The sequence below is a fragment of the Crocuta crocuta genome, unplaced genomic scaffold, assembly GCF_008692635.1.
Source record: "Crocuta crocuta isolate KB4526 unplaced genomic scaffold, BGI_CrCroc_1.0 scaffold562, whole genome shotgun sequence".
In the NCBI taxonomy this organism is placed as follows: Eukaryota; Metazoa; Chordata; class Mammalia; order Carnivora; family Hyaenidae; genus Crocuta; species Crocuta crocuta.
The window spans coordinates 742,737-769,207 of record NW_027531012.1 but is presented as its reverse complement, the minus strand read 5'-3'; the positions used below and the strand labels follow the sequence as shown (position 1 = coordinate 769,207).

At 37.7% G+C, this 26,471-nt stretch overlaps 1 protein-coding gene across 3 annotated transcripts; it reads right to left on the bottom strand.

The window, feature by feature from the left end:
- Window positions 1-4,028: 4,028 nt before the first annotated feature.
- GPRC6A (G protein-coupled receptor class C group 6 member A) lies at window positions 4,029-26,094 on the bottom strand. Of its 3 annotated transcripts, none has more exons than XM_077770869.1 (6): window positions 25,901-26,094; window positions 21,958-22,261; window positions 18,826-19,662; window positions 12,059-12,271; window positions 7,907-8,030; window positions 4,029-5,143 (listed from the first exon to the last, which is right to left on the bottom strand). In XM_077770869.1, the coding sequence occupies exons 1-6, from the start codon at window positions 26,092-26,094 to the stop codon at window positions 4,029-4,031; spliced, it is 2,787 nt and encodes a 928-aa protein (XP_077626995.1). The 3 variants fall into 3 exon arrangements, with proteins under 3 accessions (XP_077626995.1, XP_077626997.1, XP_077626996.1); XM_077770871.1 differs by having other exon boundaries at window positions 19,351-19,662; XM_077770870.1 differs by lacking the exon at window positions 12,059-12,271.
- Window positions 26,095-26,471: the final 377 nt, after the last annotated feature.

Genomic DNA, 26,471 nt, shown 5'->3' with positions numbered 1-26,471 from the left:
TCACCTTTGTAATAAGAAAGAAACACATTATTCCAAAAGAAGTAAGCAAATTTAACTTATACCAGTTGAATTTAAGAGTCTCAAAAGTTAACAGAAAAATGAAAAGTACAATAGTCATTTCCTTAGTTGTTTGTTTTACATGATGACAAAGATATAGTTTGGGTATCAAGGAGTCCGGAACTTAATTTCTCATGTTAAATAGCATTTTTCAAAATTCTGGGACAATTGTTGAAAGTTATGTAACTATAATAAAAGTCACAACTCTTATGAAACAATATTCCTTTCATTGTACTATTGGCACAACAGTGCTGAGATTTCTGTTTTGTATGATCACACTCAAGAATCTGGAAGCTCTCCTACAGCTTTGCTCTCATGTCAAAAACAGTTTTCATATCAACAGAGCCACAAGTCAGAGAAATCACAAACAGAATACTCATTTCTTAACACTTTTATGTGCATCAGTCTGTTTTTTACCCTTAACAATTTTATGAGTTGTTATCACCATGTTATATATAGGAATACATTCAGGTTAAGGAGTAAGCTGGGATTAATATTTTGGGTTTGTGTGTGTGTGTGTGTTTTAACATTCGGTCCATGTGGGGGTAAGGCTGTGGAATATCTTGCTTAGCAAGGTAGGGGAATTTAACTTAACTCTGAAAATGATAGGAGGTTATTACATTTTTCTGAATAGGAGAATGATAGTTTGGGAACTAAATTGAAAAAGATCGATCTGTGATGATGTATTTTGTATATTCGAAGAGGAATCTTGGGGTAGAAACTAGTTTGGGCTGTTTCAGCAACAGAGGTATGGAATCATGAGAGCCCAAACTGTGGTGATGGTAGCCATGGTGGTAGAGAGGAAAGGGCAGCCTAGAGCATTGCTTTAAAAGAACTGGTTGGTCACTGCAAAATGGCAAAAACACCAGAATGTAAACTCCTTGAGAGGAGAGAACTTGTTTAGCTTTTATCATTGTATATTCCCCATGCATAGAATCATGCCTGTTACATGGTAGGCAGTTGATAAATGTTAGTTGGGTAAAATTAAAATAAAAACAAGTAACTGCAATGGAGTGTAGTAGGTGCAGTGATAGAGGCAGGAAATAAGGCCTGTTAGAAGGAGAGATGCCAGATTTGTGTTTGGCGGATTAGCTAGAGTGCTTCAGGAGGACAGGGGAGAAGGGACACCAAGGCCAAGAGGAGAGGCAGACTCTGAAGCATGGAGCAGCGTGGTGGTGTGTGTACAATCACCAGCAGGGGGCCATGTCTCAAGGGTAATACACTAGGTAGGAAGGGGCATCAGTTGATACTGGATGTGGAAAGCCTGGGTGTCAGGATAAGGAGTTTTGACTTACTGCAGGTTTGAAGACTTACTGAAGGTTATGAAGTAACATAAAGAGGTTTTTACTCTAGAAAGACATCAAGTGGAAATGAATGGAAGGCTTAGTGAGACCTTCTGTATGTTTGAAATAAAAGGGGAGACCGGAGTCAAATTAGGAAGCTATTGTAACCATCTATGAAAGAGGTGATGGGGGCCCCAGATTAAGGAAGTAATGACAAGAATTGAGATCTTGGCAAAGTTCTGAAAAAAATTCAGGAGTTAGAAGATAACAGACAGACGATGAATTAAAAGTGTAGAAGGGGAAGCAGATGGTAGAGTCAAGGATGAATAGGATGAACCCCAGGGTTCCAGTGAATTCAAACATGGTCCAACATCCTGAGAAATGGAAAACATGAGGAGGATTCAGGAGAAGGAAATAACGGATTAAACTTTAGGTATATTGATCTTGATAAGTCAAAGTACAAAGGAATTGTGGGTTGGTTAGAGTGACGTGGACCAGAGATGTGGTTTGGGGAGTTATGTGAGGCAAAGTTAATATATGAAAATGGATGATAATTGTAGTGAGGAAGTATGATATAGATTGAGGGTGGAACTCTGGGGAGTGCCCATATTTAAGAGTCACCTGGAGGAAGACACATGGTCAGGATGTCAGAATAGAACCAAAAGAGCCTTTGCATCAGATTGAAGACTTTTGAATAATTGAAAGCTTTAGAAAATCATGTAGGGAATGAAGGAGGAGAATTTCAAGGAGAAGGAATTATACCACAAATGCCTATCAGATTAAAGGGAGGTGAATGCTTAAAAAGGATCATTGAATCTGACAGATAAAAAGTCACAGGCAACTTTTCCCTGAACTATTTTGGCAGAGTGGTGCAACCAGAAGCCAGATATCAGTAGGGTCAGTGGGTCAAAAGTCAGGGACACTATTCCTTAACATTCAGTTGTGAAGAGGAGGGAGAAATAGAGTTGTAGTTAAAGAGAATGTCAAGATTGGAGACAATGTTATTTTGTATGTTTATCTCTTTTATACAAATGAAGTGAACATGGCATTCAAATCCTCATCAGCAGCCCTGACCTGTCCCTTGAGCTCAGAGTCTTGTATCCATATGGATGCTGATACATCTTGAAATTACTCTAAGCCAGTCTTTTTCCTGTATTGCACGTTTCCTTCAATAATCCCTCACCAACCATTTCAAGCAAATTACCACTTCCTATACAGCAGAACACATATTCATATTTTTTTCCTCTATCCCCCAGTGTAGATCCTAATCCTATCCCAACTAGTCTCCATCCTCTACCCTGTGTCAGAGTGATCTTCCTAAAATGGGACTTTATTTTTTTAAAATGTTTTATTTATTTCTGAGGGAGACACAGCATGAGCAGGGGAGGGCCAGAGAGAGAGGGAGACAGAGAATCAGAAGCAGGCTCCAGGCTCTGAGCTAGCTATCAGCACAGAGCCCGACGCGGGGCCCGAACCCACGAACCGTGAGATCATGACCTGAGCCAAAGTCGGATGCTTAACCGACTGAGCCACCCAGGTGCCCCCTAAAATGGGACTTTAAACCTGTCATCTTCCTGCTAGATACTTTGATGACTATCTTACCACAAAATAAAGACCTAAGCTCCTTATAAAAGAACTCCATGGGGACCTGGGTGGCTCAGTGGGTTAAGCATCTGACTCTTGATTTCGGTTCAGGTCATGACTTCACGGTTCATGAGATCAAACCCCTCATTGGCCTCCACACTGACAGTGTGGAGCCTGCGTGGGATTCTATCTCTCTTCTATTGTTCTGTCCCCCACTCCTCTCTCTTTCAAAATAAATAAATAAACTTAAAAAAATAACTCCAGTCTATGGTACTCATTCATGAAGTAATCTCTACATACAAAAGAGGACTCCTCTATAGTAATACCAAATGACTGTACTCCCCTGAGCTCACCTTCTTGACACACTTCCTGCTGCCGCTCCTTCCTTTTCCCCTTTTTCTGGAACAGCTGTCTGTACTTTCTTTGATTAGCTAACTCTTATCATCTTATCCCCCTAAACATCATATCCCTCATTTAGCTTTCCTCAAAGCTCTCTCGTCATCCCCTGGGGTGGCTAAGTGCCCCTTCACTATCTTGTTACAGTGCCCCATGCACACAACAATCATAGAAATCCCTACACTGAAATGAAGGTATCTATATGTGACTGTGTCCCCTGGATTTTGAACTCCTCAAGATCAGAAACGATGCTTTGATCCTTCTTGTACTTTTGTATATAGCATATCACCTGGCTCATTGGTTACTGCTCAAATGCTTGTTCAACTGAACTGAGCAGTGGAGGTAGGAAGATAAAGATGCTTAGGGCAGAAGGAGGACTCTTATGGAAAAGTTTGAGAAGAAGAGCTAGAGGGCACAATCAGGATGATAAATTATGGGCTAATTTCAAATAGAAAAGATACCTTTAACTATGTAACTAAGAAGAGGGAGATAAAGATGGAGGCAGATGGAGTTGATAAGGAACGAAGGCATTTCCAGGTTGAGGGTACCATTTTCTTTGTTAAAGAAGTGGTTGGACAGAGGGAGCGTTCAACCAAAAATTGGTGAACATGGCGGTGGTGAAGAAACACATAGAAATAAATGTACATTTTAAACACAGAGACCCTAGAGACATTTTATTCCAGAATATGCCATTTCTTAAGGACTCCTTCATATACTTGAAATTCTTTTTCGAGGCGAAATTTTTGATATACTTGTAGCATTTTCTCTGCACATGTGTGCAAATGCCTGTGGCTGCAGATCCTTGCTTTCCTGCCAGGCTGCAGGCTTACCACCAGTGCTGGGGTTGGCCGCTGTGATGTTGCTGCTAGTGGAGTCCAGGGAAACATGACTCGTGGCAAGGCTGCTGGCACTGTGGGAGGAGTAACTGTAAATCATCTTGAGAAAGGCAGATTTTGTGTTAGTCTCTTGCTTATAAAGAATAACATAGCATTTGGGGAAGAACGTGCAACACAGGATCCCATAGTTAGATATTAAAATAACGATAATCTCCACAGCTGGCAAATATTTACCAAATGTGGTAGCATAGACGGGGACGAATGTGATCCAAGCTATGAAATAAATGAGCATGCCAAATGTTATGAACTTCGCTTCATTGTAGTTCTCAGGTAGTTTCCTGCCTTTGAAGGCAAATATGAAGCAAATGAAGGCCAGGATTGCAATATAGCCCAGCATGGTGCCAAAAGCAAGGATGGATCCCTCCTCACATTCCAGGATGATGACTCTGGGTAAGGAGACATTCTCTTCCACAGCTGGTGCTGCAAAGATTAGCCAGATTGTGCAAATGACAACCTGGATACCTGTGCAAGTGAAGATGATGGGGATCGGTTTATAGAGGCACTTCAGGAAGTTCTGCAACTTGGGGTCAAAGCTAAAGGCGAGCAGAATTTTCAGGGACTTCACCAAAATGCAGGAGATGCAGAGAGTGAAGCTCACGCCAAATAACGTCTGCCTGGTTTTACATGTGAAGTCCCGTGGTTCTCCAATGAAAACACCTGTGCTGGCAAAGTTGAGGAAATGACAGAGAAGGATCACAAAGCAGACTGGCAATCCCCCAGATGATTTCACGACAGGTGTGTTCAGGTTTCTTGTAAATATTATGCCAATGGCCAGCACAAACAAGATTCCCAGTAGGGAGAGGGCCAGGAGCAGTATGGCAAAGGAGTCATTCCAGTTGAGATACTCTACTTCCTTCTCAAAGCATGCTGTGCTCCTCACGGGGGCCCACTGAGTTTCGTTGTTGCATAAAAGGCAGTGATCCATATCTAAAAGACAGAGATTCAGTTACATTGCAAACATTTAAACCAGGTGATTGTCCACAATGATGTTACAAATGAGACTCCTTAGTAATAATGTAGATGAGAAAAGGGATAGAGATAATTGTCACATTGGTTACTTATTAAAATAAAGCATGCACAGAACCCAAAATAAGTAGAGAGAAAGTGAGGGTGAGGGAAGAAAAAGAAGGGAAGAAAAAGCAAAATGCCAGCTGGGCTGTGAGTCTTAAGGGAATCAATATACTCAAGATAGATGCCAGCCTCTTATGAACTTGCTATTATAGGTGGCAGTTCAGGGATTCTGTTAAGAAAGGCTTTGAAATATGGAGGTGCCTGGATGGCTCAGTTGGTGAAGCATCCAACTTTTGATTTCACTCAGGTAATGTTCTCAGGGTTCATGAACTCAAGCCCCACATTGGGCTCTGAGCTGGCAGCTCAGAGCCTGCTTGCTCACTCTCTCTCTCTATCTCTCAAAAATAAATAAGCTTAAAAAAAAGAAGAGCTTTGGAATCAAATGTATCTCAAGTCCCTTTCTCTATTACTTATGATTCCCGTAATCTTGAATAAGTAAATTGAACTTGCTGGGTCTATTTCTAAATCTTTAAAAAAGTTAAAAAAAAAAAAAAGACTCTGCCTCTCTGGGGTGCTGCATTCAGTGACAGAATAAATGTAAACTTCTTTTCATGGAGCATTACACACAGTAGACACTAAATGTAGTAAGAACTGCTATTATAAATAGGCTGCAGATCTTTTAAAAGCAGAGAAAATATGGCTGGGTCACCCTAAAAGCTCTCTAAAAGTGAGATAACACAAGATTGTAACCACTGACAGTTGATGAAAAACTAAAGTTCATTTTTTTTTCCCCTAGGAAGTTGGTAAAATTGAGCCTCTCCTATGGGCAGTGATAAGCTTGAAAGTGTTTTTTGCTGATTCTGATGGCAGGGCAGCAGGAAGAGTTGATACCAGAGTGGAGTCCGGGAGTGTGATTGCATTTACTCTCCATTTTCACCCCCTAAAGGTGGGGTCTTATGTATTGCCAAAGGCTCTCTCTGAGCATCCATCTGAGACCCTCCTCAGTGCCCATTCAATTTTATACAGGGCCTGCGTTCCCTTCTTCATTAACCTCAAAGTCAGGCTATGTTTCTGTTTATAAACTTCATTACTTCTCCAGCCTCTTCCTCTTTCCAAACCCTGTTTTTTCTCTGTCCCCCCCAACTGCTGCTGCTAATGTGTAGCATTTTTTCACGTGTTTGGCAAACATTTAATGGCCTTGTCTATGTACAAGAGCTGTGTGCTAGAGACATAAGAAAGACAGAAGATAATGTCTTTTCGGATCCCCCTAAATCCTTGCTTTTTTTCCAAAGGAAAAACAGTCTTCTACACTTATTCTTGCCTTGGTTATCAAAAGACAACCCAAATTATATTTTGAAAATGCCTGCTTGCCTTTGTGGGAAATAAATGCTACATATTCTTTCAGTGTTCTTATTTATCCTACTTGGCAGAGAGTTTCTAGACACCATATTACCTGGAAAATCCCCCTCCCCCACAATTACCTAGTTATTTACACAGCAGCAGAGCCCATCTCAGGTTGGGATAAGTAGCATTTTTGTGAGATAGTGACAGAACAAGACCATTGGAATGTTTATATTGTGATACTTCTTTCCTTAGAGCCAGTGAGAAAAGAAGAGTAAATATTTGAGAACTGTTCTAGCTTTCAGGTTCTCAACTTTTATAGATGAGTAGGGATACAACAATAAACAAGGGAATATCATGCTTTTAAAGTAGGCTTGACTCCAGGGGCATCTGGATGGTTCAGTAGGTTGAGTGTCTGACTTCCATTCAGGTCATGATCTCCCAGTTTGTGGGTTCAAGCCCCATGTCAGGCTCTGTGATGACGGCTCAGAGCCTGGTGCCTACTTCACATTTTGTGTCTCCCCCTCTCTCTGCCCTTCCCCATTCATGCTCTGTCTCTCTCTCTCTCAAAAATAAATAAACATTAAAAAAATGTTTTTAAAGTAGACTTGACTCCAGGGAAAGTGCTGATAGCTCCTTTTATGACCACAAAGCCTGCTGACCTTATTCTTGTTCTTTACTTTGTATATTTTGCACTGATCTTGTGAAATTGTTAAAGATGGGTTTGGCAAACAATCAGTAGCATCTCATCTTTGTCAATAGTTCATCCCCTTGTCTCACAGAAGGCTCTTTTTAGGCTTTACAGAAGATTCTTTTTAGGCTCCTGTTGCATGTTGGTAGGGATAATCAGATCTCCAGGGTATGCATACCTCTGGGTTTTTTTTTTTTTTTATCATGCTCAGTTTAGTTAATTCAACATTTATTTAATTATAGCTATTGTGCCCCAGTTACAAGGCCAGCATATCTATGTGAGAGATACATGGACAAAAATTGGCAGAGAATTCACATTGTTTTGAGATATGCAGGAAGGGAAGTCTATCTAGTTGAGCAGATGACATCTTCCCTTGGAAGTGAAGTTACTCTTATATATTTGTATTATATATGTATTATATATATATATGTATACTGTATTATATATTTGTTGTGTATCTGCTGATATAATAGACCAAATTCCAAGATATAATGAAATTTTACTGGAATTTAATCTAGCAGGAGTATGAGATGCTTTTTTTTAATTAAAAAAATGTAAACCAAAATAGGATTCATGTAAAAAAAAAAATCAGCCTCAGAGAAATGTTTCAGGTGAGTCATTATACATGCTGTAGTGACTATAATTACCTGTCTGGTTACTGTAGTGATTTTCTGGACAGTTCACACATTCATAGCAACAGATATGTTGACTTCTTGTAGTTTTCTTCATTTGCCCAGGACTGCACTCCTTGGAGCATTTAGACTGAATTTTCTACAAAGTGAAAGAAATTCCAAATAGAATTTTAAAAGATTATTTTCCTACCTAACCTTGATTGATTTAAAGATACATTTACTAAGTAGTATTTTGGTCTCTCTCTCTCTCTCTCTCTCGTTTTTAAATAGCACGATAGAACTGTTTTGTCATCTGGAGGCGTGTGAACAAGTTTAAAAAACAGAAGATATTTCAAATAGCGAAACTGCCTTAGGAAGAAGTACTTTTTGTCACATTATTAACTTCTGAAATCAAATAAGGGAAATTAGCTCTTTCAGAAAGTCCCTAGCAGCGGGACAAATGTGTAGTGATGGATCTATAGAAGGAAATGATGGCTTGGAAATTTCCAATCTTGTGTTGTATAAAGCGTCCAACAGTATATAAAAAATAGTAATAACTTAATGGACACTTTTATATTCTTTAGAGGAAGGTTATTAATCACACTATCCAAGGAACTTGTCCAGTCTAAGCTTAAAAAAAACACTGGAAATTTTGAATTTAAAGCCATTAAAGTATTAGTGAAAAAGGCAACCCTAGATATATAAATACTATTTTACATTATAATTTGGCATGTCACAATGTGAATCATATGTAGCATCCTAATTTTATGGAGCTCAGTTTCCCATTTAACCAATAATTCTTTGTACTTCAGCTATGCTTTTTTTTTTCATTCACAGTCCCTTTCTCATGCATAACTTGTGAAATAAATCTGTTATTGTCTTATTCTTCCCTTTCAGAAAACCAGTGCAGAATGGGTAAATGAAGCTTTCTCTAGATTCTCTTAATAGTTATTTCTGAGCCAGGAACACAATCCACTGACTAAGCTAACTGGTCTTTTCTCTGGGAGATGAAAATAATCTGGCTGAGAGAGAAAAAGGAGGCAAGATTCAGGGGCCCTGAGTCCACAATGGTGATTTTCTTCTCAACACAATTATTCCTGATCTGGGTTTTCAGCAGGCAGGCCATCATTGGGGGATAAAAGAGAAATCTTCTCTTCTCTTCACATAAGATACAACAAAGACACTCTAATGTCTGGTGTTAATAACTTTGGGATAGCAAAAGATTTGGGATTATGTGATGTTGGACTATACATTGATGATTTACCAGAAATGCTGATACCCCAACTAGCCTGTATATTGACAAGCGTTTCCTGAAATCTGTTCTAATTAGTCTCAGATATTGTTTGTTTCCACTACCTCCTTGAAATATCTATGGGTATTTCCATCATGAAGAAAGGCATTTCCCTTTTTATCAGGCCTTTCCATGTAGTCTCTAAAAGCCCCTCTCAGTTATTTGTCACCCTGTCACCTCCTTCTCATTGAATGTCTCCCCTACAAAGCCTTAGAGAAAAATAAAAACATTATTGTGTTAATAAAAAAAAAAACACTAGTGGTTCTTGCAGAAATTCTAGTAGAGAATCCTCTCTGTATTCAGTACAAAAATGAGTCACTATGTGGCTTAAAAGATGCAGTATGAGTTACAGTGTTTAGCAGAGTTCTGGACTCACAAAGGCGTTGTGAGGCTGGTGGTGGTGATAACCAAGATGATGATGAAAGTTTGAGAACACAGAAGAATGGCTACATTCCTATCTTTCAAGGAAAAAGTATCTTTACTGAAACTTAGGACAGGGAAAATTAGAATAAAAATAGTGGCTTCATTCAACACATATTTTTTGAATGTCTATTGTATGCCAGGCACTGTTGTAATTGTTGAAGCCACAGCAGGGAACAAAACACAAAAATGCATGCTTTCATAGACCTTCATTCTAGCTGACAAGGTTGACAATCAGCAAGATAAGAATAAGCAGAATGTACAGAATGCTAGAGTGTGGTAAGTGCAAGGAAAGAAATAAAAAGACGAGGATACATAAAGGGTATTGGTTGGCATTGCAATTTAAAATATGGTGACCAGGGAAGACCTCCCTGAAATAGTGACATTTTAGGAAAGATAGAGATGAGGTCAGAAAGTGAACCACATGATCATCAAATAATATTATACAGGCAAAGGAAATAACAGGTACAAGGCCTTGAGTTAGGAGAAAGGAAGGTACTATGGCAGAGCAAGAAATCTTGTGGGGTTGTAGGAAGGGGCAAAGAGGAGGGCAAGGTAGGAGGCGAGGAGGCCAGGTAGATTCTGCTGGCAGGTCACATAAGGTTTTTAGAGACATTGGCTTTTCCCCTGAAAGAAACAGGATGTATAAGGAGGGTTTTGAGCAAATTATTATAATTTATAAGATTTCTCTGGCTGCTACTTTAAGGACAGACCAACGAGGGTAAGAGTGGAAACAGCAGTTAGAAGCCTACTGTTACAGGTGATTGTAGCTCGTACTGGAGGGGCAGCAGTGGACTAGAGAACAAAAGTTGGTCAGATTCTAGGCCCATTTTGAAAGTGAAACATAGATTGGATGTGAAGCGTGACAAGGATTCCACCAGGTTTTTCCAGGGACAAATGAAAGGAAATTGCCATTTATTAAGATGAGGGTTGGTTTGGGAGCTCAGTTTTGGAGATAATCTGTCAAGATGACTATCACATATTGTCAGTTGCACAGTTGTATCGTTATTAGGATTGAAATTCAGAAGATAAAAAGCTGGGAGTCATCTGCCTTCTTTTTTTTTAATGTTTTATTTATTTCTGAGAGAGAGAGAGACAGCGTGAACAGGGGAGGGTCAGAGAGAGAGGGAGACACAGAATCTGAAACAGGCTCCAGGCACTGAGCTGGCAGCACAGAGCCTGACGCGGGGCTCCAATCCACAAACCGTGAGATCATGACCTGAGCCGAAGTTGGACACTTAACCGACTGAGCCACCCAGGCACCCCTCATCTGCCTTCTTTATAATGAATGAAATTATTTATATCGTGAGCCTGGATGAGATCACTAAGGAAAAGTGTAGAACCAGGAGAGGATCAGTTCTGAGCTCTGGGTAAGCCAGTATTTATAGGCAGCTAGAATGATAAGGAACCAGGAAAGGAGGCTAAGAAATAGTGGCCAGAGACAGAGGAAGAAAATCAAGGGGGTGTGCTGCTCTGGGAACAATAAATAAAACATTTTACAGAAAGGAGAATAATTAATTACCAATAATTAGTAAGATGATGTTTGGATTTATTAGCATTGGTGAATTAGATAGAAAGAATTTTGATGGATTGGAAAGAGTTCAAAAGAATTATGGGAGGAGATAAACTGGGGCCAGTGGATGTATTTAAATTTTTCAAGGAGTTTTGCTGTCAAAAGAAATAGAGGAATGGATGTTACATAGAAGGAGAAGTGGAGGATCAATAGAGTTTCTTTCTTTTTTTGGAAGATGGAAAGAATAACAGCATATTTATATCACCATGTAGATAATGGAGAAAAGAAAATACCTGAGGATGTGGGAGAGAGTGGAGAATTGCCAGAGCAGTATCACTGAGTAAGTGGAAAGAAGTTGGGATCCAGAGATCACGGGAGGAGCTGACCTTGGCCAGGAGCAGACAGCCCATCCATAGTGCTGGATGGAAGACAGATGTGGTGGCAGGGGAACACTGCTGCTCTCTTCTGAGTGTTTCACTTTTGTTAGTGACATAGGAAGCAAGGTCAACTAAAAGTGAAGATGGGGAAGATGTGTTGGATCAGAGAAGAGAAGAAAAATTATGAAATAGCTATCTAGGAAGGTAGGTGAAGTAAGGGACTAGGGTAATAGTTTGATTGCCCAACAGCCCTAATGGCCCAATGGAGGTTTGAGATCATGACTTTAAAGTGAGAACAGTCAACAAAGTGTTTTTGTTTTTGTTTTTGTTTTGACAAGTTCAGCTACATGGGGGCTATACTGATTAGGCAGAGTTGAGGTTAGCCAGGATTATGCTCTAGTCAAATGAGTATGTTGAAGAGAGCATGTACAAGCGTGATACACAAGTTGACCGTAACATTTAAAGAGGGAAGTTGGGGACAGTCAACAGGCAGTAGGGTCACTGGAGGTCCTGGTAGGGTCAAGGACTTTTGTAATTAAGGTACTGATTTGATGTGAATGATATATAGCAACCTACCACAAAATTACCTTAAGATTTCTGAACTCATTTTTTGTTTCTTGGTCTGTGATGATGAAGACATCATTCTTCAGATCATATTGGGCAATCTTGGTGATAGCCAGGTGGCCATCGATCTCCTTCCAGAGCACAACATCATATCCAGTATTCATATCCCCATGGGCATCAAAATGAAATGAGTTCCCTTCATCAATGAATGTCACATTTTTTAGTGCATCAAGTAACTATAAAATACAAAAATAGAAACAAACACTAATAGAAATATGCATCCATTATCCCAATTGTAACACTGCCTTATAAGGAATATCACTTAAAAGTAGAAAAAAGACATTCTGGATCAGTGAGTGTGGTAACTAGTTGAGAAAGTTCTTAACTATCTGGCAACAATTTGACAATCCTAGCCTTATTTCTGCCAAAGTCTTGCTCTGTGAATTTGAGAAAGCAAGTTAATGTTTATGGAGAGTAGCTTCTCTAGCTTATAAGATTGGAAGCTGAGCATCTTCATTTTTTCACGTTGTAGAATTTCAGGATGGGTCCTCTGGGGGCATTCCATGGGCTCTAATACTGGTTCTACATCTCACTAGTGATGTGGTCTTGACACTTACAATTTCTTTCTAGGTCCAGGTTCCCCATCTGTGAAATGAAGTAAATGAAACCTACCTTATAGGGTTATTGTAAAGATTATATATAATTAAACATATAAAGAGTTTATCCAAGTATTGGGGACAGATTAAGATTAGTAAAGGTTATGGGCATCTGGGTGGCTCAGTAGGTTGAGCATCCAACTTAAGCTCAGGCCATAATCTCTTGGTTTGTGAGTTTGAGACCCACATCGGGCTCTGTGCTGACAGCTCAGAGCCTGGAGTCTGCTTCGGATTCTGTGTGTCTCTCTCTGACCCTCCCCTGCTCACATTCTGTCTCCCTCTCTCTCTCAAAAATAATAAATAAACATTAAAAATGTTTTAATAAAAAAGATTAGTAAAGTTTAAATTAATATCTGTTAACACTGTTAGCTAATAAGGACATTGTGCAAATAAAAATACTTTGAGTCTATTAATTAATAATGTCACCTGACATTCATAGATTACTTGATAATACTGAGAAGTGTGATATCCTTCTCCATAACAACTCAGTGAAACAACTGAACAGAGATCATCTTCCTCTTTTCTTAGGTGAGCACCACCAGTGAAAGGGTAAATGGATTTAATTCGAGAACACATATTTTGACGTGCAGCTCTTTCCATTGCACTTAACAATAATTTAATTCAAGATCTCTGTATTATTTTTTCCATTTGACTCAAAATCAACCATCAGTGTGTCATCTGGAGCTATAGAAGGAGGGAAAATTCATTATTTCCTTCCAGTCATAATTGGATCCTTGGCCAAGCCTGAGTGGGTAATCCAAGCCAGTAGTTGTTATGCTTACCATCCCCAAAATGAAGGCAAAGAGGACAGAGATAGAAACATGGGACAGTCCAGTGTCAACAGGGACAGTCTCAGGGCGTCTCTCCACCAGAGAGGTTTAGCTGGAGGGTGTAAAGTACTGCCAGTATCTACCTTCTAAATACATCCTTTTTTTTTTTTTTAAATGTTTTATTTATTTCTAGGAGAGAGAGAGAGAGAGAGATAGCATGAGCAGGGGAGGGTCAGAGAGAGAGGGAGTCACAGACTGAAACAGGCTCCAGGCTCTGAGCTGGCAGTCAGCACAGAGCCCGACGCGGGGCTCGAACCCACGAACCACGAGAACATGACCTAAGCGAAAGTCGGACGCTTAACCGACTAAGCCACCCAGGCGCCCCAGTATCTACCTTCTAAATACATCCTTTGTTACTCATTTGGTGGGAGGTACAGATCTTATTATCTCTGATGCTTTTCAAATTGGTTTCAGTGATTGAGTGTAAAGTGACCTCTAAATTCTATTTCCAACTTAATTCACAGAATGAATTTTTTTTTAATTTGAGAGGAAAGAAATGCAATGAAATATTACATGTCCTGTTACCGAGTGTGTACAGAAATTGTGTGTAATCCAGCTAGGACAGGAAATGTTTCACTGACAAATGAGGCAGCTGGATTGAGATTGTGCTGCAGAGGAAGATCGCTCTTCTGGGAGAGAGGAAAACACTGCTCCACCATTAACTTGTTATATAATCACGGCTAAGTAAATACCCTCTCTGAACATACTGGGCCTACTCATCTAAGTCTATGATGTTATGTGGCTCTCGTTGAATGCAAAATCTGGAATGAGGCAGAAATTATTCTATTTGAATAGAATTATTCTTATTCTGTTCCTTCTCAGCTAGTCTTTTATGCATGTTTCTTTCCTTCCATTTTTGTTTTGATCAATAGAATATAAGACAATCAAGCTATATTTTAAGGTAAATATACTAGTTACAATAGTTAGGTCAGTGACGAAATGTCACTTTAGTGAAATACCTGAGCATGTATATTGATTTTATTTTATGTATCCACAGATTTCTTAGTTCTCTTAATGGATATAAAATAATTATTACTACTTTAAAGAAGCAGGATATCAGATCTAACATGGTGGAATTAACCAACAAAAGCTTTTTATAGCAATTGCCTGGAAGAAAAAATAGGAAAGGAACAAAAAAAGAGGAAGTTTAGGACCTACTGTCAATGTTTCCACTTCCACCCGTGTGTTGATTTTTCTTCCATTCTTAAGTTCCTGCACTTGATTAGATTTTCTGACACATACACATTCTGTAAATAGTGACAACATTGTATGATGTACATAAACCAGCATAACTATGCTTGTTCTCATAAGAGACAGGGTGGAAGCAAACAAAACTGTACACTCATTACCTGTTAAGTAAGACAGCATTTACTCTGGATTAAGGTACATTTTGAACATTAGTGCTCCAGTTAGTAAGCTGCTAAAGGTTTTTTCTGTCAATTATTTATTCATTTTTCATGGAGACTCTGAAAGTCACTATAAATTGACACTATACATTTTAAACAGTAAGATTTGCATTTCTGTGATTACAGAACTCAACCTGTGTATGACAATGACCTGTTTCTGAGAACACAAAGCCAGGAGGCCACCCCAGCTAAGCTGTTGTGGTTAATGTTGTTTTCCATTTCCTTGACTGCTCCAGTGTCCACAACATCTTCCTAGAAAACTGTACTTGTGGGTAAATCAGAGAGAGCAGAGGAAGAGCCCTTGCATCTCTGTCTGGTGCCCAACCTGTGTCTTTTTCTTCTGCGAAATTTTATGTGCTGTATCAGAAAGCACCCTGGGCTAATGCTGGGACAGTCGCGCTGCTAATTGTGTGGGGGACTGTAGGCCAGATCTTCACTGTGGAGGTCCCCTCCATCTCTAAACTGCTGTGAGTCTCTGTCACCAGTAACGTTTCCTCTTGCCTTAAGATGGAGTGTAATGAACATGAAACTGTGGACCTACCAGATATTATAGAGGTTAGAGATGATATATGTCAATGCCTGGTATAGTCGCCCTTAAAAGTTATTAGTTATTATTTTCTTATTACTTCAAAATCACTCTCTTCTCAGCACATGTTTCTTCTGACTTCTGGACTAGCCATTGCTACACTGTATCTGGAAGTCATTTCTACACCTGAATGTCTCGTAAGTTCTTTGAATTCAACATCTCCAAAACAGAATGCTTAATACTTCTCTACCCCATCAGATCTTTACTTTTCTGTTTCCACTCAACAAAGGCATCAAATGTCCAAATGTGGAATCACTTACAACAACTTTGCTTCTCTTTGTCTGTCATCCTTTACACCCAATCTATCTTCAGCTGTTCTTCATCTTTCCTCTTACACATTCATGTATACATTTCCATCCTCACTGTCACAGCACAGTACTTTAATACTTATACCTGTAGTATAAGCCATCCTTATTGTATCCCTGGATTACCAAATTCTTCATTCTGCCTCGAGGCTTGTGTCCCTCTGATCAGTGTACACCACAACGGAAATGAAATGCTACTTCTTCAGTGGAAAGCAGATCAGGACACTTTCCTGTCTAAAAATATCTTTAACTGGCCCCCCTTTGCGCCATCAAGTCCCAACTTTTAAACATAGTTTGCAGTCATTCTATTGAAAAGATGGGCCCGTACTAGCAGTATGAACATCACCCAAGATATTATGAGAGGTGCAGACTCTCAGGTATCCCCCCACAGAATTAGCATATGCATGATAATAAGATTCTCAGGCAATTCAACTGCACATCAAAATATGAGATGTGCTGATTGATGAGGCCCTGATGATGGATCCTTCACTAATCCCTCTACTTTCATTTACCCATAGTTTCCACAAAAGACTCCAATTCTGAGGCACTATGCACTTATCCCTGAAGATGCCATGCTTTCTTTCCCTTCTTGGATCTTGCTTGAGTATTTCTATCCTGACTAACTCCTACCCAACCATCATATTCTCCAGAGATGTCATGATCTTTGGAAAATGTTCTCTGAATCGGTTGGCTCAGTTCTGTGCTTCTCTGCTTTTTTGTGTCTCTGTGAAACATAGTAATGCATCATCCTGCTTGTAATCACCTCCTTAAGTGGTTGATTGTACACACCAGTGGAAAGATGACTACTTTAGGAAGAGAATTATCTTGTTTTCCATAATATTTTCAACACTCAACACAATGCCTGGAACATTGAGACATCTAATAAATATTTCGTAAATATATGTATAAATGAGAAGTTTGACTATTAGACAGTATGTCATCTCACATGCATCACTTTCTATATCATCATAAGTAAAGGAAAACAAACAAACAAAAAAAATCACTGGTTACAACAAGGAGGTGGTATCCTCATGCACATCTGAGAAAACACCAAAAATCTACTGAAGTGAAACAGTTCTGACTGTGTTGCTTCTGAATACTGCTCCTAGATGTCACCAAATGTGGAGCCAAAGTGAGAACTATTGGGAAAAACTCCTTTAAAGTTATTTGAATATAAAATTACTTAGAAAGTAATATTTAGATATTAGTGAATTTAACCAGGGGATAAAATAATCTTCAGGAATGTATCTTTGGTTAGTGACCCTAAATGTTGCTGATCGTTTAAATATAAAGTCTATGGAGATTTCTTCATAAAAATTGTTTGCATTGTGTGTCCTACTGAATCTGGCACAGATGTGATTCACTCACATTGTGATCAAAAGAGCAAGTCACTCACATATTCTCTTTCCAGTCTGTTTCTGTTTGTTTCTAGATAACCAGGCTCCCAGGGGGAAATAAAGAACAACCCCAGGCTTCTACTGTTTAAACAAAATATTTTAGAAGATCTGTTTAGATTATACTTTCTCAAATCTTTTCCTCAGAATGTTTGAGATTTATTCCTGATTTAAAATACTTTCCCAGATCTTTAGTGGATAAATAGTCCTTGCTATTTTTATTTGTCCTTCCTTAGAGGCTCTTTATGTCTCCTCTCCTTTATCTTATCTGTCTCTAGGATTGTCTAATTTCTATTACTCTCTCTCAATCTCTCATTCTTAAAATTTCATGTAGTGGTTTCATTATTGTAGTCCACTTAATTTGTAGTTTTTACCAATCCCCTCATTAAGGTTCTATATTACGAAGAGTATGCTTTCAAACAGATACTTAAAATAGCTAGGAATAAATATATATTTTAAAAAAGATAGTTTTAATTTAAAAAATTCTAATCTCTAGTCTTACCTCCTCATTAGGTTTTTTACCTTGCATTAAAAGATCAAAACTAGTTTTAAAATGAGAAATTTAAAACACCCTATACCATCACATGATCCACCCAAATGTAAGCCAATGACCTTAGACTTTGAAGCTTCTGTTTGGGATTGCTTAAAGTAAAAATGACAAAAGTAGAAATAGCCTATCCTGGATACTCACCTATGTGGTAACAGTGGAGTCTTACTTCCTTTCACCTTCTTTTCCCTTACACATTTATAATAAATTTATTTTTTGAACATGATTCTGCATCAAAACAGGGTTTGGTTTTGAGTACACAGTATTGAAAAATCTGTTCTGATGAGTAAAATTTACCATCATATAAAGCAACAGTTTGTTTTCAAATATCTTGTTTATCAGCATTTTAAAAACACAATGGAAATTTTTCACTAAAAAGGCCTCATTAAGTTTTAATTTGAGTTTTTACAAAGTAATCAAAGAGAAGAAAGAAAAAGACTTCTTTTACTCACAATTAGTGGTTCATTTCAACCTGAGATATCATAGGAATTGTTATGATTTATCTAACAATGTTTATTTGAAGAAGACTGGAGCCCTAAGGAGACTGTTCTAAGTAAAAGTTGTAATTGAAGGTTTAAGACTAAAAACCAATAAAAACCCATGAAAAACAGAGGGCATAGAGGCAGAAGACCCAGGCAAGAGTCATATTTCTAGTACTTTCTAGCTTTAGTTTTTCCATTGATAATATTTAATGATAATAAAAAGGACCAGTAAACATGCCTGGTTTTATGTTTGTCAAGAGCACTAAAAGAGATAATTCACATGAAGTGCTGAAAAACTACAATATTAGATAACCATATACTCACAAAAAATAATACTGCCAACTGGATCTTCTTGGAAAATCAAAGAGCATCACTTTAGTGGGTCAGAGTAGTAGTGAAGGTAAAGTAGCAACTCTATTATCCTCAAGAACAAAGAGCTAATGAGAGAAATGCATGTTATTCAAACACTTAATGTATTTAATTTCAAAAGGAATACGATCAAGACAGTTAATATAAATACTTGAAAATTAAAGCAAGGAAAGGAAGTATGGTAGGGGAATTTTGTTGGATGTATGAGTTAGTACCTCCCATGGTTGAAAGGCGTTGGGGTTCTGACAGTCGCGAGCTTGGCAGAGATCCCGAATGGCATAAGCAAGGGCAAGTACTGCGAGCTGGATACTGTGGACAAAGCCTGGCTCAGTATAATCCCACAGGAAATCATTTCTCAGGGAGAAGTTCCTTTCTATATCCTTGTCAGCCTTGTAGGCCAAAGTTTCCTGAGAATGGTTGGAAATGCATTGACTCAAATCACTGTCCTTGACATATGCACAAGCAGACAAGAGTGAGGCATATTCATTTAAGGCTTTGTTATTATCACTGGGAAATATATGCAGATTTTGAAGAAAAGAATGGAAGGAAGACATATTTCCTCTTCTAAAGGTAAACCCCACAACTTTGCCAATCCTTTTAACATTAGGAATGGTAGTAATCTTGGTAGCCGTTGACCAGTTATCACTAGCAATCCAGATCTTATTTATATTCCTTTCTATGGCTTTACTGAAGAGATTGAAAACATGGAATTGCCTCAGGAATACCACAATGACATTAACCTGGGCTTCTGCTATGATTTTGTCAAGTGTCTCATTGATCCTGACCTCAATGGTATTATCTGAGAGGAAGGCTGGGAGAATTTCTTTGAAAGCTATGCACACATTATTTGCTGTGGTCTGAACTGCAAAAGTGCTGAGGGCCAGTCGTCCATAGTCATCATCTGTGGTTATGATGCCAATCCAGTTCCATCCAGACTTCTGAATCAGGTTGGCCATTGCTTTAGTTTGATAGAAGTCACTGGGCACAGTCCGTAAAAATGAAGGAAAGCGAATTTTGTCACTTAGGATTTCTGCAGTTGATTCATAACTCACCTGGAAATTGACAGAATCTTTTAGTTATGGTGTTGATGAACTCCAGGTGGGTGTTCATACTGGGTTTTCCCCTCTTTCATTTCTGTGAATTTTTGTAATCTTTCCCTAAATTCTCTGGTCCTTTATATTCTTTCCCATCAATGAACTTCTACTTTATAAACAGCATAAACCATAACATTTAGTAATTGTGTGTCAACTCTTTAGAGTCATTGCTCTTCACTCATTTCTATTGTGTCTAGTACAAGCTTTCTGAAGGTTCAGGCTCTATCTTCTGCTTCCATCTACACTTCTATATCCATCTATATCTATCTTATATCTCAGGCCAAGGCCAATAGTGGATATTATTTAAATATTCAGAGATAAATACAGGGAAAATGCAGCCAATCAAATAAACAGAATGTATTTTTAGGACACCTGCTATGTTCAACATTTTGTCTAATTGATTTTTATTCTAGGTAAATAAGTCAACCAGCCAAATAATCATCTAGTCTAGGGGTCAGCACACTTTTTTCTGTAATGGACCAGGTACAAAATATTTTAGGTTTTGTTGATCACATATGATCTCTGTCATATCTTTATTTGTTACAACCTTTTAAAAAATGTAAATACCATTCTTAGCTTAATAGCTCAAGAGCCACATTTGATGTACATGCTATAGTTTTCTGATCCCTGATCTACTCAAACAAGTAGCATCTAGGGATACCTACCTAATGTATACAAAGTTTTGCTTGATTTACAGTTCTGGGAATTTTATTCTAGAGAAAATTACTATCTTCACAGCTGCAACTGCACCATGTCCCTTGCTCGTCAATTTCTTTCTTTCTTTCTTTTTTTTTTTTACTATTTACAGCAGCCACCTGGCATGGTGCAAAGTCAATAGGCTTTAGAGTTAAATAAACTCAGAATTCTGATTTCAATAAATTTGGGGAAGTTAGTTAATATTTCTTTACCTGTGAAATGATAGGATTCTTGTGAAGATTAAAGGAGAAAATTGAAATGGTTATTAGCACACAGTGGACATTAACTAAACCTAGTACCCTGACATTACTATGCTGACCTACATTTTGCATCTGACATTGCTGTGCTCATCTATATTTTGAGGCCTGGGCTTTTGTAAAATCAGTGTCCCCTGCAGAGAGTCACCTTTCCTTTTGTGTTGTCTATCATGGAAATTACATTTTTACATTAAATAATCATTGTTAGAAATAGTCTACTTTTCTTACTTATTACCTAACTAGCATTACACATAGTCTAGAAAATTTGAGCCAAAGCCTTATCTCTGAGATATTTAGGAGAATAATTCTTTTTTTGTATTTTTTTTTCATTTTGGATATAAACTTTTATTAACAATTCCACTAGGCTATATAATAGAACTCTCAGAGTCTCTCATGGGTATAAGATCTTCTTTATTCTAACTCCAGAAAGTTATATATCTGAAATTCTTATGCACATTTAATATATGATTTATATTTTTCCATCTGTTCACTTCTATCAGAAGGCAATTTCCTAATATCTGATTATAATTCTTTTTCCTTTCTAACTGTTGGCTTCTAATTTTCCTTGAGCCTAGAAGGCAGTGACCTAGTGAGTTACAGAGCAATGAGAGAGAAAACCAAGGCAACTTGTTTGACTCTAAGTAATATGGAAGACCTTGGTGAAGGGCTTTCAGAGGCCTTTTTGCTTATTTCTGGATTATTTATTGGTTTGCATTACAAAGATATATATATTTTCATAGTCTCTGCTAAAAGCTTCCCACCATACTCAGAAGAAAACGCAAATCATACTACAGCTTATAAGATGCTGAATGACCAGCCCTTGCTTATCTCTCCAGATGCACTTCTTACTTCTTACTGCACTCCTTTCTATACAACTGATCTAGCTATACTGACCTTTTGTTATTCTTTGGAGATTTCAACTTTGTACTTCCTGCTTTCCCAGCATAGATATTGTCCTATCCTCCCCATCTTCCCTTGGCTGTCCTTCCTTATTCAAGTTTCAGGAAGTCTTCCTTTACCCTTCAGCCTCCTCATAGCACACAACTGGTGTTATTTCAGAAACAAGGCAGCTGAGGCCCTCAGAGATTTCTCTTATCCAAATCTCATGGAAAACTCTCAGAAACTAGACTTGACAGGTTGAGGGGCGACTATAGTCCCTTATAGTCCACTATATTATTCATAATAAGGCACATGTCTTTCTTTGACTGAAGAAAGGGAAACCTAGTATCCCAGGTTACCCTGATCCTCTCATAATAAGGAACATGATCAAAACCAACATACGGGATAAAACAAAACCCACCTGTGGCATGAGCTGTAAATTCAACACCCTGGAGACAGCCATGGTTATTTCTGAGTAGCCAGCACCTATGACAGCCTTAACCCTTGGCATGTAGCTGGAATAGTCACACTTAAACTCCACGATTTCTCTGGAGCTGTTGAACTTAGAAAGAAATCTCAGAGCAGCTGCCATTGCCACTGTGACTTCTGTACAAGTGTCATAGATTTCGTACCCCAGTTTGATTCCAGATAATAGTGTTGAATTATTGATCATCTCAATGCTGTGAATCATGGCAAGAGTTTGAATAAAAATTGATATTTCAAAGCTGTCGAGAAACAAGTTTTTTAAAACAATCAGAATACAACTCTTCTCTAGACATGATGGTAACTCATTTGATTCACATCTCTGTCTTATAATAGACAATTTCTGAATCAGTGAAGCTCATTTCTTAAAGAGTCTAAACTTTATTTTAAAATACTTCTTGATGAAAACCTTTCTAAATGGTATATAGTTTCCCAAATAGAGTCTGTGGAATAGGATTTAACTTGTTTCTGATTAATTTTGGGTTCATTTGAATACTCAGTTTAGTATTCTACAGTGTGGAGATGTGTCTGATTTTTGCTCCTTTTTGTAGTTAGATGTCACCATTTTGTTGCTGTCTAAGTATCTGCTCCTTAGACTCATTAGCCCATCTGTCTTTTTTAAATACAATCTGTTGTGATTTGAAACTAGCTTACTAAGACTCTTCAGAATTACATATAAAACAGTGTATAAGCTCAATAGCTTTCTTCTAGGTAAAGTGCACTGTTTTAGTTCCGAAACATAGCTATTTACTCTTTCAGTGCATTTTCCCAGTTGACTTCTTGATTTGTGATTACTTCAGAGGACTGGGTTCCTTGATTACTGCTGTACTGTTTATGTCATCCACCACTGTATAGAAAAAGTTACAAACAATATCTAATATATAGTAAAGATTCAAGTTTTTAATGATTAAAGGAGAGCATTATTATTATTATTTTATTTTCATTCCAGTATAGTTAACATACAGTGTTATATTTGTTTCAGGTGTACAATGTAGTGATTCAACATTAGTGAACTCATCAAGATAAATGTACTCTTGCAGCACCTGAGTGGCTAAGTTAAGAGTTGGACTCTTGATCTCATCTCAGGTCATGATCTCATGGTTTGTGGGATCAAGCTCTGTGTAGGGCTCTGCACTGACAGTGGGGAGCCAGCTTGGGATTCTCTCTCTCACTCTCTCTCTGTCCTTCTCCCACTTGCACACACATTTTGTCTCAAAAGAAAGAAAGAAAGAAAGAAAGAAAGAAAGAAAGAAAGAAAGAAAGAAAGGAAGGAAGGAAGGAAGGAAGGAAGGAAGGAAGAAAAAAGAAAGAAAGAAAGAAAGAAAGAAAGAAAGAAAGAAAGAAAGAAAGAAAGAAAGAAAGAAAAGTGTACTCTTAATACTTTTCTTACTCAATAATCTCCCGACCCACCTTCCCTCCAATAGCCATTAGTTTGTTCTCTATAGTTGAGTCTATTCTTCGGTTTGTCTCTATTTTTGTTCATTTGTTTTGTTTATTTTTCCAAGTTTATTTATTTATTTATTTTGGGAAAGAGAGAGAAAGAGAATGAATGTGCTCATGGGATGTGTGAGCAGGGGAGGGGTAGAGAGTGAGGGGAAGAGAGAATTCCAAGAAGGCTCCACGCTCAGCATGGAGCTGGACAAGGGGCTCAGTCTCACCACCGGAAGATCATGACTTAAGCCGTTTTCAAGAGTTGGATGGTTAACCTACTGAGCCACCCAGGCATCCCTTGTTTATTTTGTTTCTTAAATGAATGAAATCATACAGTATTTGTTTTTCTCTGACTGATTTACTTCGGTTAGCATTAACCTCCCTAGATTCATCCATGCTATTGCAAATGGCAAAATTTCATTTTTTTATAGCTGAAAAATATTCCACATATATATATATATATATATACACACACACATATTTATATACCATGTCTTTTTTATCCATTTATAGAAGACAATATTATTGTTCAGGGTTTTGATATTTTTAACTTTTCCTTTAATTCATTGAGTTATGATAAATTAAGGTATTTGAATAATACTATTTGTCATTGTAGACTATATAAAACTAAAGCATGGCAAATCAGCATTGTTTTTAATTTGAAAAAAGAAGCAAAAAAGTGAGAAAAGTTAAAGTAATGGATTGTAAAAAAATTATTAAATGTATAACAATCGAAATGTATAATGTTTTCAGTGTCTCCACATGTTAGCTCCATTAAAGTCTAAACTTCTTTGATGTATTCACATCAGTATCCCAATGCATAGAATAGGGCCTCATTAAGGTAGGCACTTAATGTATAGCTATTTGGGGGTGCCTGGGTGGCTCAGTTGGTTAAGTGTCTGGCTATTGATTTCGGCTGACTATTGATTTCTCATGGTTTGTGAGATCAAGCCCATGTCAGGCTCTGCTCTGACAGTGTGGAGCCTGCTTGGGATTCTCTGTCTCCCTCTCTCTCTGCCCACTTCCCTGCTTTCTCTCTCTGTCTCTCAAAATCAATCAATAAATGTTAAAAAATATATATATAGCTGTTTGATGCTGAGTGAATACTGTTTCTTTCAAGGTGTGTCAATAAGGTGAAAGGATATTCAATTCAGTAATTTTTTTCCAGAATATATTTGCTTATTAGAACAATGATTTTTTAGTATTTTTTATCCTTCACTGTTAGCCTATAATTGTGGGCCTGTACTCATTTTTTGACTACCAATATAGTGCTCTGAGAATCTTCATTAATTATTTTGAGGTATTCACTAGTATTCCTGATAATCAACATTTAAGAAAACAGTTCAAAGTGCCCAACTTCTAGAGAGAACGCCAGGAAGGAATCTTAGTGTGATGTGGGACCACATTTTATCTGACAGCATTCTTAAAGCACTTGGTAAATATGTTTTGATAAAGAAAGGGGAAAAAAAGGGGGGGGGAAGTGGGGAAGGAGGTTAAATTTACATAAAAGAACATCAAGATAGAAAGCAGGATTTCAGAGTTGGAAAAAAGCATGGTGATCAGATCGCCATAGCAACAGAAGCTGGATGCTGTCTATATCCCTAGAAGTTATCCAGGCACTTATTTTACAAAAGAGAAAATTGGAAACTGGGACTCAAAGAACTTAAGTGATTTGCCCATGTCTACAAAATGAGTTTGTCCCTAAGCTGAAATTAAAATTAAAATATCCTGCTTTCCTTAAAGAAAATCCATTTGTAACATCCTCTGCCCAGCTTTACTTTTCCATAGTACACTGTGCCACATTTGTTTTCTATAGTCTAGATTTCAGGGAAGAGTGTTTGTCAAAGAAGAATGAACACTAAGTTGAAGTAAGGTCCTAATTTATCATAAAAGAATTAGATTATTTCAAGAATGAAATTACTGCAGTACTGACAAAAATGCTGGTGTAGAGAGATTTTAAATGTCACCTATTTTAAACAAAGAACTAAATAAATAATAGATCTGTATTTAAAACAGAATGCATGTTGTAGCTGATATAAACATAACTAATACATAATATGCATACTGCAAATTAATATATATTAATTTTAATATATAATAAATATACATAATATAAATATAAATATGCTCTATATGTTTGTAGTGGACAGGCTACAGTGTCTCCTAATTGATTTTCCAAGTGACTTCAGGGTTTTTTTTTAGGCAAAATCCAAGTAGATATATTAATGGAAAGTATTCATTGCCTCTGCACATGGAGGTCGATTATACATATCGTGTTGATATATTTCTCTTTTAAGGAGAGATCACAAGACTAACTATATGCAACTTAAAAATACATTAGTTTAAATTTTATTAAAATAATTTAGACATCAATACAAGTAAATGTTTACATGTCCTAATCTCATAGTATAATTTTGAAATTTAAATGTGTTCCTTGAGGCTTTACTCACCCAACACACTTCTGGATTTCTGGTCGTCTGGGATAGTCTTCTGAGGACAACATTTTTTCATGAATGGCAAATAAACCTCCAATTATGACATGTCCTGGAGAAGTGGCAGTCACAAAGTCATCAGGGGTCTGGCAAGTCTGGGTAGCAGCAAGAGGAATCACAAAACAGATAATCGGTATAATCAATAGTGCCATGCTTCTATCTCATTTGCTCAGCCCATGTGAGTTCTTAGGAATCATTAAGCTCACAGAGTGCCAACAACATGGTTCCTATTTCACCTGTAAACACCATGTAAGGTATAGGGCAGTGTCAAAGGCTGGAAACATTCAGTTTTCAGATGCTTGATGATAGTCAAAACAGTTCTTCACCAATAACATATTGGACTCTAACACTCCATTGTTGGAGATGTATGCTAGCAGCAATGCTAGGGCAAAAGTTATAGAATTAGAAACACAGGTCCTCACTGGGACAGCACTGTTTTACTTCACTGATATGTCAAGGGCTTTGGATCATATTGGCATTTCTTTTGAAGTAGAATATAAAATCCTCAAGAGACAGCAGTCAGTGAAAA

What these genes read in the sequence shown, in the direction of transcription:
- GPRC6A (XM_077770869.1), bottom strand. Translation starts at nt 26,094, where the DNA reads ATGGCACTATTGATTATACCGATTATCTGTTTTGTGATTCCTCTTGCT. An exon ending in ATTTACAGCTCATGCCACAG is followed by an intron (nt 19,663 to 21,957) that starts GTGGGTTTTGTT and finishes GTCAATTTCCAG; the next exon opens with GTGAGTTATGAATCAACTGC. An exon ending in ATGAGTTCAGAAATCTTAAG is followed by an intron (nt 8,031 to 12,058) that starts GTAATTTTGTGG and finishes TTCACTTTGTAG; the next exon opens with AAAATTCAGTCTAAATGCTC.